This window comes from Hippopotamus amphibius, chromosome 5 (genome assembly GCF_030028045.1).
Source record: "Hippopotamus amphibius kiboko isolate mHipAmp2 chromosome 5, mHipAmp2.hap2, whole genome shotgun sequence".
NCBI lineage: Eukaryota > Metazoa > Chordata > Mammalia > Artiodactyla > Hippopotamidae > Hippopotamus > Hippopotamus amphibius.
In genome coordinates this window covers 20675175-20689883 of record NC_080190.1, presented here as the reverse complement: position 1 = coordinate 20689883, position 14709 = coordinate 20675175, and the positions used below count along the sequence as shown (strand labels likewise).

Genomic DNA, 14709 nt, shown 5'->3' with positions numbered 1-14709 from the left:
CTCCTTAAGCGGTGGCTTAAATTGAACCAGGTTAGCAACCCGCTGGGCATGACCTGACAATGACAAGTGTCTCTCAAGAGCTCCAACAGTGTCTGGGAGTGTCTGTTCCTGAGCCAGTCACGGTGGCCCAGGGCTCTGACTGGCTGGGTCTGGGTCACGTTGGTTGGACATTACTGTTCCCATTGTATAGATGAGAAAATTCTGAGGCTGGAAAAATTAAATGACTTTCCCCCATCACAGTAACAGGCAGATGGAAGCCGGGTCTCTGACCACAACTCACCCTACAGCTGCCTTTCACCAACAGCTGATGCACTTTGGGTGGATTAATAAACCCAGAATGTTTGAAAGTTTTTGTTCAGAGTTCAGGGCCGGCTGGTGAGTTGGCCTTTTCTTTCACTTGTTATGTTTCTCTGAACTGTCTGAGGCTTGAACCACTTCCTCGTGTGCCTTGCTGTTTTGCGCTTACCTCCGTCGGAACATTTGTCCTGTCTGTGTTGATCTGTCTCCCCTGTGGTCTCGGGAAGGTTTCTCTTTTTCCATCACTAGCAACTTCGCTTGGCATGTAATAGGTGCTGAATCCGTGTGGGCCGAATCAAACTCATGAAGCCCCGTTGGCCCCTTTGCTGGAGTCTGTTTCAGAACAGAGGCCCCGCAACCCTTGCCTGTGTTGTGGGTACCCTCCCTTCCTTTCAGAACAGGATGGATTATGTCACAAAAATCTTGCTGAATTTCCAGCAGCCCGACTCGAACTGAGGAAGGACAGTGCCTCACTTCTAGTGCCCAAATACGAATCCATCATCATATCCTGCTGTGGGGACTCAGAATCAAATGTGAAAGAGCTTTGGGACAAAGCGTGCGCGTTGGAGACAGCTGTTGGCTGTCCCAGGGGAGGCAATATGTCGCACATCCTTTTGACACTATGGAATTAAACCATCAGAAACAGTTTTTGTCTGGAGCTCCTAAATCTTCCGGTATTATAAAGGCAACTCATTCTCCTTTATGTTGTATTTTATTTTTAAAACTCTTGAGAGAAATGCTGCTTTAATTGAAAAAAAAAACAACTTTCTAAGTGAGCAGGGAATCAAAGTTTTTAATGTAATTATGCACTGTGAATTCTTTGTTGCAATTAATGGCTCAAGAAAGGAAAGGAAAGGAAACCTCAGCCCTGGGGGGCCGTGCATCTTGTCGTGGCCTGGATGAATCAGAGTGTCTGTGCTGGCTGTGTCTTCTGCGAATGTGGACCAGTCCTCCGTGGGGCTTGTGGTAGGTATTCTAGCTCTGTGCCAGATGCCCAGGTCATGTGCCTGACTGTGCTGCTCTCCCTCCTCCCCATGCGACTGCAAACAGAGCTGCTGCACAAGACTTAGGAGAAGAGAGGATGTGGCAGGTGCGTAGGACTGTGCCCCCCGTCCGTTCCCCAGACGATGGGGCATCCCTGCTCCCACCTCTGGAGCTGACAGGGGTTCCAGAAAGGGCCTGCCTCTCTCCATCTCCTCAGTGCTCAGTGAGTGCCTTGCATACGCAAGGTAGTCAGCATCTCTCTGACAAGGGGAGAGGACCACAGAGAAATATGGCTGGAGATGATAATTTGGTCATGAAATAGATAGTTCTGGAAATTTTGGAGGCAAGGCGATTCTATCAGGCACTAGAAGCTGGTTGAAAGTTCTGGGTTCTCATTAAGGTTTGACTGCCACTTATCTGTGTGGCTTTGGGCAAGTCACTTTCTTTGTTAATGAGAGGGGTGGATGAGCTGGTCCCTAAGGGTCTGTAATTCTAAGCTTTGCCGGGGTGCCATTGCTCTGGCTATTTGGAGAAAACTGACTTGGAAAAGGAAGAGACCTCTGGGTTTTTCTGGCTCCTGGCTAAGTTCCCAGAGGGTCTTCACATCCTGGGTCAGATAGTCTGTGCTCCCCGGGACCTCTGGGGGCAAGAGTTCATACCAGCAAGATCCAGCCAGTGGCCCCACTGCTGCCTCTCTGAGTGGAAGCCTCTTTTGCATCTAATTTTCTTGGTGACTTGTATTAGTTTCCTATTGCTTCTGTAACATATTACCACAAATTTAGTAGCTTACAACAACACAAATTTCCTACAGTTGTGGGGATCAGAAGTCCAAAATCAGTCTCACGGGGCCAAAGTCAAGGTGTCAGCAGGGCTAATTCCTTCTGGAGGCTCTGGGGGAAGTTTTGTTTCCTTGCCTTTTCCGGTTTCTCGAGACCACTTGCGTTTCCTTGGCCCATGGCCCCTCCCGCCATCTTCCAAGCCAGCCGTGCATAGCATCTTTTATCCTCTCTGACTCTGCTTCCATCCTTGCATCTTCTCTCTCTGACTCTGATCCTCCTGCCTCTATTTTTTAAGGACTCTTGTGATTACATTGGGTCAACTCAGATAATCCAGGATAATCTCTCCATCTCAGGATCCTTGATTTAATCACATCTGCACAGTCCCCTTTACCATGTTAGGTAAGATTCACAGGTTCTGGGAATTAGGATATAGAGATATTTTTTGGGGGGGAGGGGGAGTCATTATTCAGTCTACCATAGGGATTATCCACTTGATTTCAAAACCTGGATTTGGACAGGGAGAGAGAGTGTTGGAACTCCTGCTTTGAAATGGGGAATCCAGCTCTCTAGGCTGGTGACTGTATCTGAGTGAAGTTTAAGCTGTATACAACAGTGAAATCCATTTACTTTGTGGATATATTTGGATTCTTCTTCCTGTAATTCATCCATCATCTCCCTTCTGCAGTCTGTTTGTGGCGGTTACCAAGTGCCCACCAAGTGCGAGGCAGTGTGCCTAAAAAACACAAGAATCTCTGAGACATGTTCCCTGCCCTGGTGGAGCCTGTGTCTAGTGGGGAGAGAAGGGCACATAAGCATTTATTTTCAATGCAAGGCAGTGATGTAAGAGTGACAAACCGAGATAGTGGAAAGACAGCAGGACACATCAGTTCTGTCCTTTAGGGTGCCAGACCACATGCCCCAATTTTTGGCTCGAAGTATAACTGTTATATGCACCTGAATTTTATTTTTTTAATTTAAAAAAATTTTTTTTTAATTTATTTTTATTTTTAAATCTTTTTGGCCACCCTGCAAGGCATGCAGGGTCTTAGTTCCCGACCAGGGATCGAACCGTGCCCCCTACAAAGTGTGGAGTCTTAACCGCTGGACTGCCAGGGAAATCCTTGCACCTGAATTTTAAGTTATTAACTCTGATAGGCTAAGAATTTTAAGGCTTTTTAAAAGTAGGATGATGTATCTTTTCTTCTTTATCTAAGGATTTCTGATTCAAAAGAGTATCTAGCTCTGATGATTCATGCAAGATCACTTCTGCTCAAGGTCGATTCAAGTTGGGGACAATAGGAATTTGCTAGGCAAGGTGGCAGTTAGGAAGAAAATCCAGCCAGTCTTCTTAATTCATGCTACATGGGAATGAGTAAACTTCTGTAACCTGGGCCATCCTCGGAAAAGCACGCATTTCCCATGGCTGACCTACAGATACCCAGTGAGGTTGGCTCTCCTAGCTGGAAAGACAGCTCTTCCTCGTGTGTCCTTTCAGAGGCGAAGGGGAATCTCCAGCAAGAGCTGCCTCCAGCCTGGAACACAGTTTTAGAAAATACAGCTGACTTCTCTGCGAAAAACAAAACCAACCTTGTCTTCCTCTCATCATGGAAACCAGGCCAGCACCTCATTATCGCCTTGTTAGCCAAGACAGGCTGCGTTGGGGACAGACCTGGTAGGAAGGGTTGGCACTGTGTGGGCAGGGTTTTGAGTTAAGCTTAATTGCTCCTCTAAAGCTCAGCTACTTAATGCTACACAAGTAGAAATCTATCACCAGATGCTAGACCATCCTCCTCTGCCTTTCCTAGTCTCGCCTGCGTAGACAGTTAGCGCCTCCCCAACCGTGCTGCTGCCATGATGTGTGCCTGGGCCACCCTGGCGCCCCCAAGCCTTGGCTGCACCCAGCACAACGACCCAGAGGAGGAAAGGTCTGTCATCACTTTTAACCTTGACCCACCCCAACCCTCCAGTATCTTAAAATGCAGCCAGCCTGTTCTGTCCTTGGAGCACAACAGGGCTGCCGGCTGGGTGAAGGTCCTGTCTCTTTAATGACTTATAGCAAATTCTTGATTTCTCATAGAATGAGAAAGAGTAAGCCAAAGTCATTTTTATGTCGCTGTGAAGTGTGTTTTGTGCTTGAATTTGAATGTGGGTGTGCCTAATGTTCTGAGAACTCACTTGAGGCAAAACAGTGAAGCAGCCCGTGAAGATGTGCTCAAGGAGGCCTGAGGAGCTGGGTACTTAACCACTTGTGCCCCTTCTCTTCTTGGCAAAGCCTGGCTGGGGTTTGACTCCCGGGTCTGTGTTCACCAACAGTGGGTATTTGTTAAGTAGACCACCTAATCTCTCTGAGCTTTAGGTTCTTGCCCTGCAAAATGGGGGTGAAGTTACCTACCCCACAGGACTAATGGCGAGATCCCATGAGATAACATAGGCAAAGCACTGGTCACACAGCATCGCAGTGAACGTGAGAATCTCTCCCACTCACCTGCCTCGCCCACCTGCCTGCCCTCATTCTCTCAAACCAATGCAAAGCATCAACCTGAAGTGGGAGTGACATGCCACACACCTCTCATTTTCCCTCGCCCGTGCCTACCCCCTGGCCCTTCTCCTTTGTTCCATTATCATCAGACTTGGACTGTCCAGAGCTTGTGGCAGTGAACTCCTTGTCTAAAGTGTCCCAGCTTTGCAGTTTCTGCCCCACACTGCCATAGGCATGCTGAATGCACAGCCTGGGCTGTCCATGGCCCTCCCAATCCCAATTACACAGTCCCAATCTTCCCATTAAAATTTCCTGAGAATTCCAGTTTATCAACATCCTGAACACATTTCCTGATTGCACCCAAGTTCTCAGAAGGGGAGTTTAAGACCAGAAAATATAGGGTCTTCGAAAGGGCCCTGACAATGGTAACTACGTATCCCAAATTTTCTGGGAAAGTCTGTTCCCTTTTCAGTCCACAGGTCTTGATGTTTGGTCTGGAAACACCATAAGCAACCAACAGAGGTCACATGAAAGGCAGGTGTCAGACAGAACACCCCCGCAGTAAGATTCTGTGAGAGCCCACCACCACCTGTGATCTCAAATTCAGATTCTTCACTTGTAATTTTTTAATTATTTCCTATGCTAGTTGGGTTGGAGATGGACTGAAGGGCGCATGATTCTTGTTGCTTTTGGGTGTGAAATGAGGACAAGGATGAAAATGTGTTCGGCACAAATATACACACACAATTCATTCTGTGTGCAATTTTGAAGACTACTTTTTTCATTTAACATTAGAATATATGGATTTTCTCATGTCACTATTTTTTTTTTCATTGGTAAACCATGACCTTACCAAATTCAAAATGGGGTCTATCACTGGCAGTGATGAGGGTGGGGTGAGGATGGGGAGAGTAGATACCCAAGGAGGACTTAGTGTGGTGGAATGTCATCATTCTTTTTTTCTAATTAATTAACTACATTATTTATTTATTGGCTGTGTTGGGTCTTCATTGCTGAGCACAAGCTTTCTCTAGTTGCAGTGAGCAGGGACTACTCTTTGTTGTAGTACGCAGGCTTCTCGTTGCAGTGACTTCTCTTGTAGAGCATGGGTTCTAGGCACGTGAGCTTCAGCAGTTGTGGCACGTGGGCTCAGTAGTTGTGGCTCACGGGCTTAGTTGCTCCGAGGCATGTGGGATCTTCCCAGACCAGAGCTCAAACCTGTGTCCCCTGCACTGGCAGGCAGATTCTTAACCACTGCACCACCAGGGAAGTCCCAATGCCATCATTCTCAAGCTTGAAGGCAGGAACACTTTTTTGAATGTCTTAAATATTACATAATACAATAGAAATTTATTGCACCAGTAGTGAATGGCTACTGAACATTTCATTCTGTAAATGTATTATAATTTACTCATTTTAAAACGCCCCTCACTGCAGTTATCAGATATTTGTAACTTTCAACATTGGACTCTTAAATCATATAGCATTACTAAACATCTTTGGGTATCAAATTTTGTCTGCATTTTAGCTGATTTTCTTAGGATAGATTTATAGAATTGAATTATTGGGTCAAAGGGTATGGCTGTGATGAGTGCATGTTGAAGACTATCTTTGGGCAAAGTTGCCCGAGTTTAGACTACCATTGAATTCATGTCCATTCTACTTTTTCTCACCAGCACTGAGTGCTGTTTTATAGATAGATGATAGATAGATAGATAGATATAGATAGTTATAGATAGTTATGTATACATGTATGTGTGTTGCTACTTTGCTAGGCAAATATTTGTTTCTAATGGTTTAACTTGTATCTCTTTGATTACCAGTGAGATTGAACATTATGCCATGTAAGAGTTTTTCCATTGGAGTTAAAAAAAAAAAAAAATTGTTTCATTAACGCAAAAGACCCCGAATAGCCAAAGCAATCTTGAGAAGGAAAAATGGAGTTGGTGGAATCAGGCTTCCTGACTTCAAACTATACTACAAGGCCATAGTGATCAAGACAGTATGGTACTGGCACAAAAATAGAAAGGAAGATCAATGGAATAGAATAGAGAACTCAGAAGTAAGCCCAAACACATATGGGCACCTTATCTTTGACAAAGGAGGCACGAGTATACAATGGAAAAAAGACAGCCTCTTCAATAAGTGGTGCTGGGAAAATTGGACAGCAACATGTAAAAGAATGAAATTAGAACACTTCCTAACACCATACACAAAAATAAACTCCAAATGGATTAAAGACCTACCTGTAAGGCCAGACACTATCAAACTCCTAGAGGAAAACATAGGCAGAACACTCTTTGACATACATCAAAGCAACATCCTTTTTGACCCACCTCCTAGAATCAGGGAAATAAAATCAAGAATAAACGAATGGGACCTCATGAAACTTAAAAGCTTTTGCACAGCAAAAGAAACCATAAACAAGACTAAAAGGCAACCCTCAGAATGGGAAAAAATAATTGCCTATGAAACAACGGACAAAGGATTAACCTCCAAAATATACAAGCAGCTCATGCAGCTTCATACCAAAAAAGCAAATAACCCAATCCACAAATGGGCAGAAGACCTAAATAGACATTTCTCCAAAGAAGACATACAGATGGCCAACAAACACATGAAAAGATGCTCAACATTACTAATCATCAGAGAAATGCAAATCAAAGCCACAATGAGGTATCACCTCACACCAATCAGAATGGCCATCATCACAAAGTCTGGAAACAACAAATGTTGGAGAGGGTGTGGAGAAAAGGGAACTCTCCTGCACTGTTGGTGGGACTGTAAGTTGGTACAGCCACTATGGAAAACAATTTGGAGGTTCCTTAAAAAACTACAAATAGAACTACCATATGATCCAGTAATCCCACTCCTGGGCATATACCCAAAGAAAACCATAATCCCAAAAGAAACTTGTACCATCATGTTCATTGCAGCACTCTTTACAATAGCCAGGACATGGAAGCAACCGAAATGCCCATCAACAAACGAATGGATAAAGAAGATGTGGCATATATATATACAATGGAATATTACTCAGCTATAAAAAGGGATGAGATGGAGCTATATGTAATGAGATGGATAGAACTACAATCTGTCATACATAATGAAGTAAGTCAGAAAGAGAAGGACAAATATTGTATGCTAACTCACATATACGGAATCTAAAAATGGTACTGATGAACTCAGTGACAAGAACAAGGAAGCAGATACAGAGAATGGACTGGAGAACTCGAGGTATGGGAGGGGGCGGGGGGTGAAGGGGAAACTGAGAAGAAGCGAGAGAGTAGCACAGACATATATATACTACCAACTGTAAAATAGTCAGTGGGAAGTTGTTGTATAACAAAGGGAGTCCAACTCAAGGATGGAAGACGCCTTAGAGGACTGGGGCAGGGAGGGTGGGGGGGACTCGAGGGGGGGGCGTCAAGGAAGGGAGGGAATACGGGGATATGTGTATAAAAGCAGATGATTGAACCTGGTGTACCCCCCCCAAAAAAAATCATAAAAAATAAAAAATAAAAAAAAAAAATTGTTTCATTGATGTGTATGAGCACAGCTTTTTGCAGACTGGATTATATGTGAGGCCTGTGTTGGGAGGGTCTTGTTTGTATGGGAGGGGGACCACAGATGAGCAGACAAACAGCCCGTTGCCCCCGAGGTGGAAAGCAGCTGTGCATCTAGACTTTTGTCTCCCTGCAGTGCCGCCAAGCTCCTGGACAAGACCCCGTTCTCTGTCAGTAACCCGAACCCACTGCTTCCTTCGCCCGCAAGCCTCCAACTGGCTCAGCTGCAAGCTCAGCTCACCCTCCACCGGCTGAAGCTGGCACAGACGGCCGTCACCAGCAACACCGCGGCCGCCACGGTCCTGAACCAAGTCCTCTCCAAAGTGGCCATGTCCCAGCCTCTCTTCAACCAGCTGAGGCATCCGTCCATGATCAGCGCCCCCCACGGCCACACCGGGGTGCCCCAACATGCGGCGACCATGCCCAGTGCCCGGTTTCCCTCTAATGCAATTGGCTTCTCACCCCCCGGCCAGACACGAGGCCCAGGGCCCTCTGTGAGCCTTCCCAGCCAGCCCCCCAATGCCATGGTGATGCACCCTTTCAGTGGGGTCATGCCCCAGACCCCCGCCCAGCCAGCAGTCATCTTGGGCATTGGCAAGAGCGGGCCCGCCCCTGCTGCCGCCGGATTCTACGAGTACGGCAAAGCCAGCTCGGGCCAGGCGTACGGCTCTGAGACCGACAGTCAGCCCGCCTTCCTGCCAGCCTCGGGCTCTACCTCGGGCAGCGTGACCTATGAAGGGCACTATAGCCACTCAGGGCAAGATGGCCAAGCTGCCTTTCCCAAGGACTTCTACGGACCCAACGCCCAAGGGTCGCAGGTGGCAGGTGGATTTGCGGCTGAGCCGGCCGGGGGTTTGAAAGGCGAGGTAGGTCCGCTGCTGCAGGGTCCAAACAGCCAGTGGGAGAGCCCCCACGGATTCTCTGGCCAAAGCAAGCCCGATCTTACAGCAGCGCCCAACCTGTGGCCTCCACCCCCCAGCCAGCCCTATGAGCTGTATGACCCCGAGGAGCCCACCCCAGACAGGCCCCCTCCTTCCTTTGGGGGGCGGCTCAACAACAGCAAACAGGGTTTCAGCGGAGCCAGGCGGCGGGCCAAGGAGGAGCAGGCGATGCTGTCCGTGCGGCCCCTGCAGGCGCACGAGCTGAATGACTTTCACGGTGTGGCCCCACTCCACCTGCCGCACGTCTGTAACATCTGCGACAAGAAGGTGTTTGATTTGAAGGTGAGTGATCCAGGCCCGCTTGGGAGCCACAGCTGGAGCCTTGTGGGCTCGCCACCACAGCCCAGATCTTGCTGTTCCCGGGCCAGGACCTAGGACATTTGGGGGTTGGGTAACAGAATTTTGCCATCAGTACCTTTGATTACAATCCTAGGTATTCGAACCAAAAGGAATTTCAGAACTGTGTCACGGCCAGTCCCTTGCTTTCAGGCAAGTGAGAGATTCTTACCCATGTTTATAGATGAGAGAACTAAGGTGAGTGGGAGATCAAGTGATCCCACTTGGGTTACGGAAAAGGGACTCAGGAATTCGAGCCTTTGTCTCCTTGAGGACAGCTTTTCCCTGATGCACCAGGAAGCTTGGGAGTCTGCGTTCCTTGAGAACATATATTGTACTGAGTATAAAAGGGGGAAAATGTTAGCAGAATTTTAGGTCAGGCAAGAGAGTAATTCTCAGGTGGGACCTGGACAGATTATTATAGAGGGCCCTCAGCTTCTCCATCTGCAAAATGGAGGTAGAGCCCCATGACACATTTCCCCTGGTTGTAAAGTGCTTTTGGACCCTGCAAGCAAAAGTCCATGGTAGTATAAATTTCCCCCCCAAATGGATTGATGATGCCGTGAAATATTCCAAAGCAATAATAATTACAGTTAGCATATATTAAACCCTTTCTCTGTGTCAGCAAAAACTCTCCAAGGTAGATACTGTTATTATAGTCATTTCACAGATGGAAAAACTGAGACCCAGAGAGATGAAATGACTTGTCCAGGACCCCATAGCCAGAAAGTGGTGGAGTGGAGATTTGAATGTGGGTCTGACCCTCCCAGAGCCTGTGCCTCTTAAGCACTGAGCTGTACGGCCTCTTGTCTCTCATCCTGTCTGCAGAGCATAGTAATCCCTGTTTAGTGGGCATCGCACCACAGTGTGTCATTCACCTCAGCTTGGGTCACGTCATGCAAGTGCATCCCTGTTCCTTGGGTGGGACATACCCTCTCGCCTCCTGTCTCAGGAGGGGGTTGGCTAATATGGGAGGTGATAGAGGATTTTATCTCTCATAAGCCTTTTCTAAGGCTTTGCAACTCACTGGGAGTCCACCAGCCAGATTCTCATATGGAAATGCATCGGAGGGGCGATGGAACCAAGCACCCGCTGAGAGGGGAAGGGGAAATCCGACTTGTGAATCTGGGCTCCTGTCCAAGATAGGCATGTGATGTGCAGGTGGAGGCCGATAGAGAGATGACTGGATAGGGAGGCAGGAGCGAGGGAGGAGCCTGGATGGGAGGGGAGGAGGGGAGGGAGATGCATCTGCAGAGTTGGTCCAGCATCTGGGCGCTGTGCACTCCCTGCCTTTAGGAAGAAGCCTGCACTCATCCACTGCATTCCCGTGGACTCAGTTCTACTTCGGTCATTTTTCTCTCCTTCTGGCCTAGGACTGGGAGATTCATGTAAAAGGAAAACTACATGCTCAGAAATGCCTGCTCTTCTCTGAAAAGTAAGTGCGGTCCAGGAGGGTCATGCATGCGTTCAGCAAACGTTCACTGAGCACTTTCTGTGTGCCTTGCTGTGTTCTTGCTGGGGAAAGAGCAGAGGACAAAACAAGCAAATCCCTGTTCTCAGCAAGCTTACACTTAATGATAGGGGGGTGTCAGATGATAAACTAGTGAATTATATAGCATCTCTGGTGGTAAATGCTAAGTAGAAAACAGCATCAGGGCAGGAGCAGGGGGTGTGTGTGTGAGTATTCACTCACGGGGCTGGCTGCGGGGAGGCCTCGCTGAGGACACCCAAGGAAGGCGTGGAATGAGCTGTGGCTCTCTGGGGGACATGTACTCCCGGCAGAAGGAACAGCAAGTGTGAAGGCCCTGGCCTGGTCCAGGGATGCACAGGTAGCATCAGTGTGAGCAGTGCAGAGTACCTGGGAGGAGGAGCCAGGGAAGCAGTGGGGCCCCATCCTGAGCACTCTGGCTTGTTGAGGGGACTTTCACTTTTGATTTGAGTGTGACTGGAGCCCTAGAGGGCTGAGCAGGGAGGGATGTGCTCTGGGTTCACTGATCAGGACCCTGGCTGCCATGCTGAGAATAGGTGGTGGGAGGCAAAGGCACACATCTGGAGACCAGTGAGGAGGGGGTTGCAGAACCCACACAGAAAAGAGGAGCCTGGTCCCAGGGTTGTAGAACAGATGATGGACTGAAGTGTTTTGAAATGAGCTCATTCAAAGGCCTCCCTTCCTCATTTACAATAACCAAATGTAGAAGCAACCCAGATGTCCAGGCCAGCTAAATAGATAAACACATGTGGTCTATGTTTACAGTAGAATATTATTCAACCTTCAAAAGGAAGGAATTTCTGACACATGCAACAACATGAGTGAACCTTGAGGACGTTATGCTAAGTGAGATAAGCCAGTCACAAAAGGACAAATGCTGTGTGATTCCACTTACAGGAGGTACTGAGAGTGGTCAGATTCATGAAGACAGAAAGTAGATGGCGGCTGCCAGGGAGATGGGGAGGTAGTGTTTGATGGGTACAGAGTTTCTGATTTACAAGATGGAAGGAGTTCTTCCAGAGATAAATGGTGATGATGGTCGCCAAACAATGTGAATGTATTTAATGCCTGAGCTGTACCCTTAAAAATGGTTAAGATGTTAAATTTTGTATGTGTATTTTACCACAATAAAAAAACAAAAGATTTCAAAAAGGCATTTCTTTTCTGGCTCCCTTTTTTTTTTTTATTGTGGTAAAATTCACATATGACTCGCCATTTTAAAGTGTACAATTCAGTGGTATTTAGCACATTCACAAGCTTGTGCAAATATGTCTTCATGGCCCCCAGGGGAAACTTACACCCATTAGGCAGTCACTCCCCATTCCCCCTCCCCACCCCCAGCTGCTGGCAACCACTAATCTGCCCTCTTATCTCCATGGATTTGCTTCTTCTGGACATTTAATATGAATAGAATCATATAACATGTGACCTTTTGTGACTGGCTTTTTCACTTAGCATAATATTTTCAAGGTTCACCCACATTGTAGCATATGCAGCCTTTTATGGCCGAATAATATTCATATACATTAAAAACATTTCATTTATCCATTCATCTTTTGATCTATGGGGTGTTTCTACCTTTTGGCTATTATGAAATAAGGCTGCTGTGAACATTTGTGTACAAGTTCCTGTTTGAACATCTATTTTCTACTATTTGGGGTTTAAGACTTTGAGTGAAATTTCTGGGTCACATGCAAGTCTTTAACTTATTGAGTAACTGGTTCCCCTTTTTCACCCCTCTGCAGCGCTGGTGTCAGGTGTGTACTTGGTTCAGCAGAGGGAACCCTGTGTGCCTCTCCCAACAGCACAGCCGTTTATAACCCTGCCGGGAGCGAAGGTGAGGAAGGGCCCACAGGTCAGCAGCTTGAAGCAGAAATCGGTTTCCCAAACATTTCTTACTGCCCATCTTTAATAACCAAACGTCCCCTCTGTGCTCTTCTTAGACATCTATAAAGCAGATCCCAGGACATTAAAATGCACTGGGCCTGCTCTCTGGGCTCTTTGATGTTTTCTACATGTTTTAGATGTAAAGCTTTGCTGGTTATCAACATGCCCAGAAGTATAATCATGCCAATCACTAATCACTGTGTTGAAAGGCAATTTTCATTTTTCTCCTTCCTCTTCTGTCCTTATCATGATTTTTTTTTTTTTAGCTTAAACCAGTTATTTGATACTGTTTGCCTTATGGCTTTAAAAAATTTATGAAAAAGAATGATTTATTTCAAGAAAGAAAAGCTAAATTTATTTTTTTAAAGCTCTTTATTGGAATATAATTGCTTTACACTGTTGTGCCAGTTTTTGCTGTACACCAAAGTGAATCAGCTGTATTTATACATATATCCCCATATATCCCCTCCCTCCCACGACTCCCTCTCACTCTCCCTATCCTGGCCCTCTAAGGCATCACCTATCATTGAGTTTATCTCCCTATGTTATGCAGCAACTTCCCACTAGCTATCTGTTTTACATTTGGTAGTGTGTATGTGTCAATGCTACTCTCTCACTTCGTCCCAGCTTCCCCTTTGCGCCCCCCCCCCCCCGAGTTATTTCTTAAAAGAACATTTGGCGGAAAAGTCATTTAGTTTTAAATGGGGGGAAGTACTCTTGCACATATCCATAAATAATGACTTTTGAAGGCCAAGGAAAGTGACTAGGTTTTCACCTGGATTTGTATAATTTACCGTTTAGATTACACCTCAAATCTTGGAGCATCATATGCGGCCATTCCTGTGAGGTCATTTACTCAGTCAAATCCCGCATTCCCTTCAGCTTCCCCGGGGACAAATGTGAGTACAGAAGCATTTTCTCGTTGTCATTTGTCATCATCAAGGCATTTGTATCACCTGCTCTGCCTGCGTGTAGAGGTACAGAAGAGGCTGGGTGAAGCTGGGGCTTAGTGCAGCGCAGCAAAGCAGAGGTCAAAGGTTGTTTAATTCAGTCCAGCTGGTGTTGAAGCACAGATTAAAAAGCTGACATAATTTCTTAAAATTGAAAGCACTCAAAGATTTTCTAGCACTCAGCACTGGTTTAGAAAAAAATAATTTTGAGGGTGTGTGTGTGTGTGTGTGTGTGTTTCGAAGACTTTGACATTTTACTGAAGTGGACCATTTCCTGTGAGCAGATAATTCTGAAACTTGAACAGAAAGAGAAAATGTGTTTGAAAAGCAAGGGCCGTGTACTAATGGTATTTTCGGCCCCTCGCGGAGGTGGTGACACCTGCATAACACTTTGTTTTTAGCGGTGTTTGTGTTCCTTCTTCTCAACAAGATGCACTTTAGTCCCCCAGAGCTCTGAAGATTCATTGCTCCTTTTCCCACTGATTATGAGATTTCCCACACTCCACCCTCTCTGTTTTCCCTCTGCATGTAGCCTGGTCCCCCAGGGGCTGCCCAGCTTCTCCTCCTCCCCGGAGACAGGAGACACGTGGCGGGGGTGGGCGCCGCAGAGCCACCTGTAAAGCTGACTGGGTTTGGCTGAACCCTGCTCGAGGGTGCGTGTCTGTGTGGTTTTGCCTGGGCCTGTATTTTTCCAGTTCATGATGTGAGCAGCTGTAGGCTGTTTCCCTCTTCTTGAGCTCGGGAGTGCGGGTCTCCACGGGCCGTCCCCTCCACGTGTCAGGGCATTTGAGCAAAACTTCGGAAGAGCACGTGGAGGAGTGTAGGTTTTAGACCCCGGGGGCCGAGTGAGCGGGGAGGTGAGAAGGTTCATAACGAGAAGTGAGGCCTGTCTGGGCCGAGGTTACTATGTGTTTGTGTCTGTTTATTTGTGTTTCGGGGAGAAGTGCTTCAGACGGAGCCCCTGTCTGCAAGCCCACGTGTAAAGGAATGTTGTGGTTTCC

At 46.8% G+C, this 14709-nt stretch overlaps 1 protein-coding gene across 1 annotated transcript in view; it reads left to right on the top strand.

Moving 5' to 3' along the window:
- RBM20 (RNA binding motif protein 20) overlaps positions 1 to 14709 on the top strand; it is a 193660-nt gene that overhangs the window by 130359 nt on the left and 48592 nt on the right. Inside the window, exons 2-5 of the mRNA XM_057734085.1 lie at positions 8242 to 9328; positions 10756 to 10817; positions 12617 to 12708; positions 13560 to 13657. Of these exons, the coding sequence (XP_057590068.1) occupies positions 8242 to 9328; positions 10756 to 10817; positions 12617 to 12708; positions 13560 to 13657 (1339 nt within the window). The remainder of the gene's footprint in view (positions 1 to 8241; positions 9329 to 10755; positions 10818 to 12616; positions 12709 to 13559; positions 13658 to 14709) is intronic.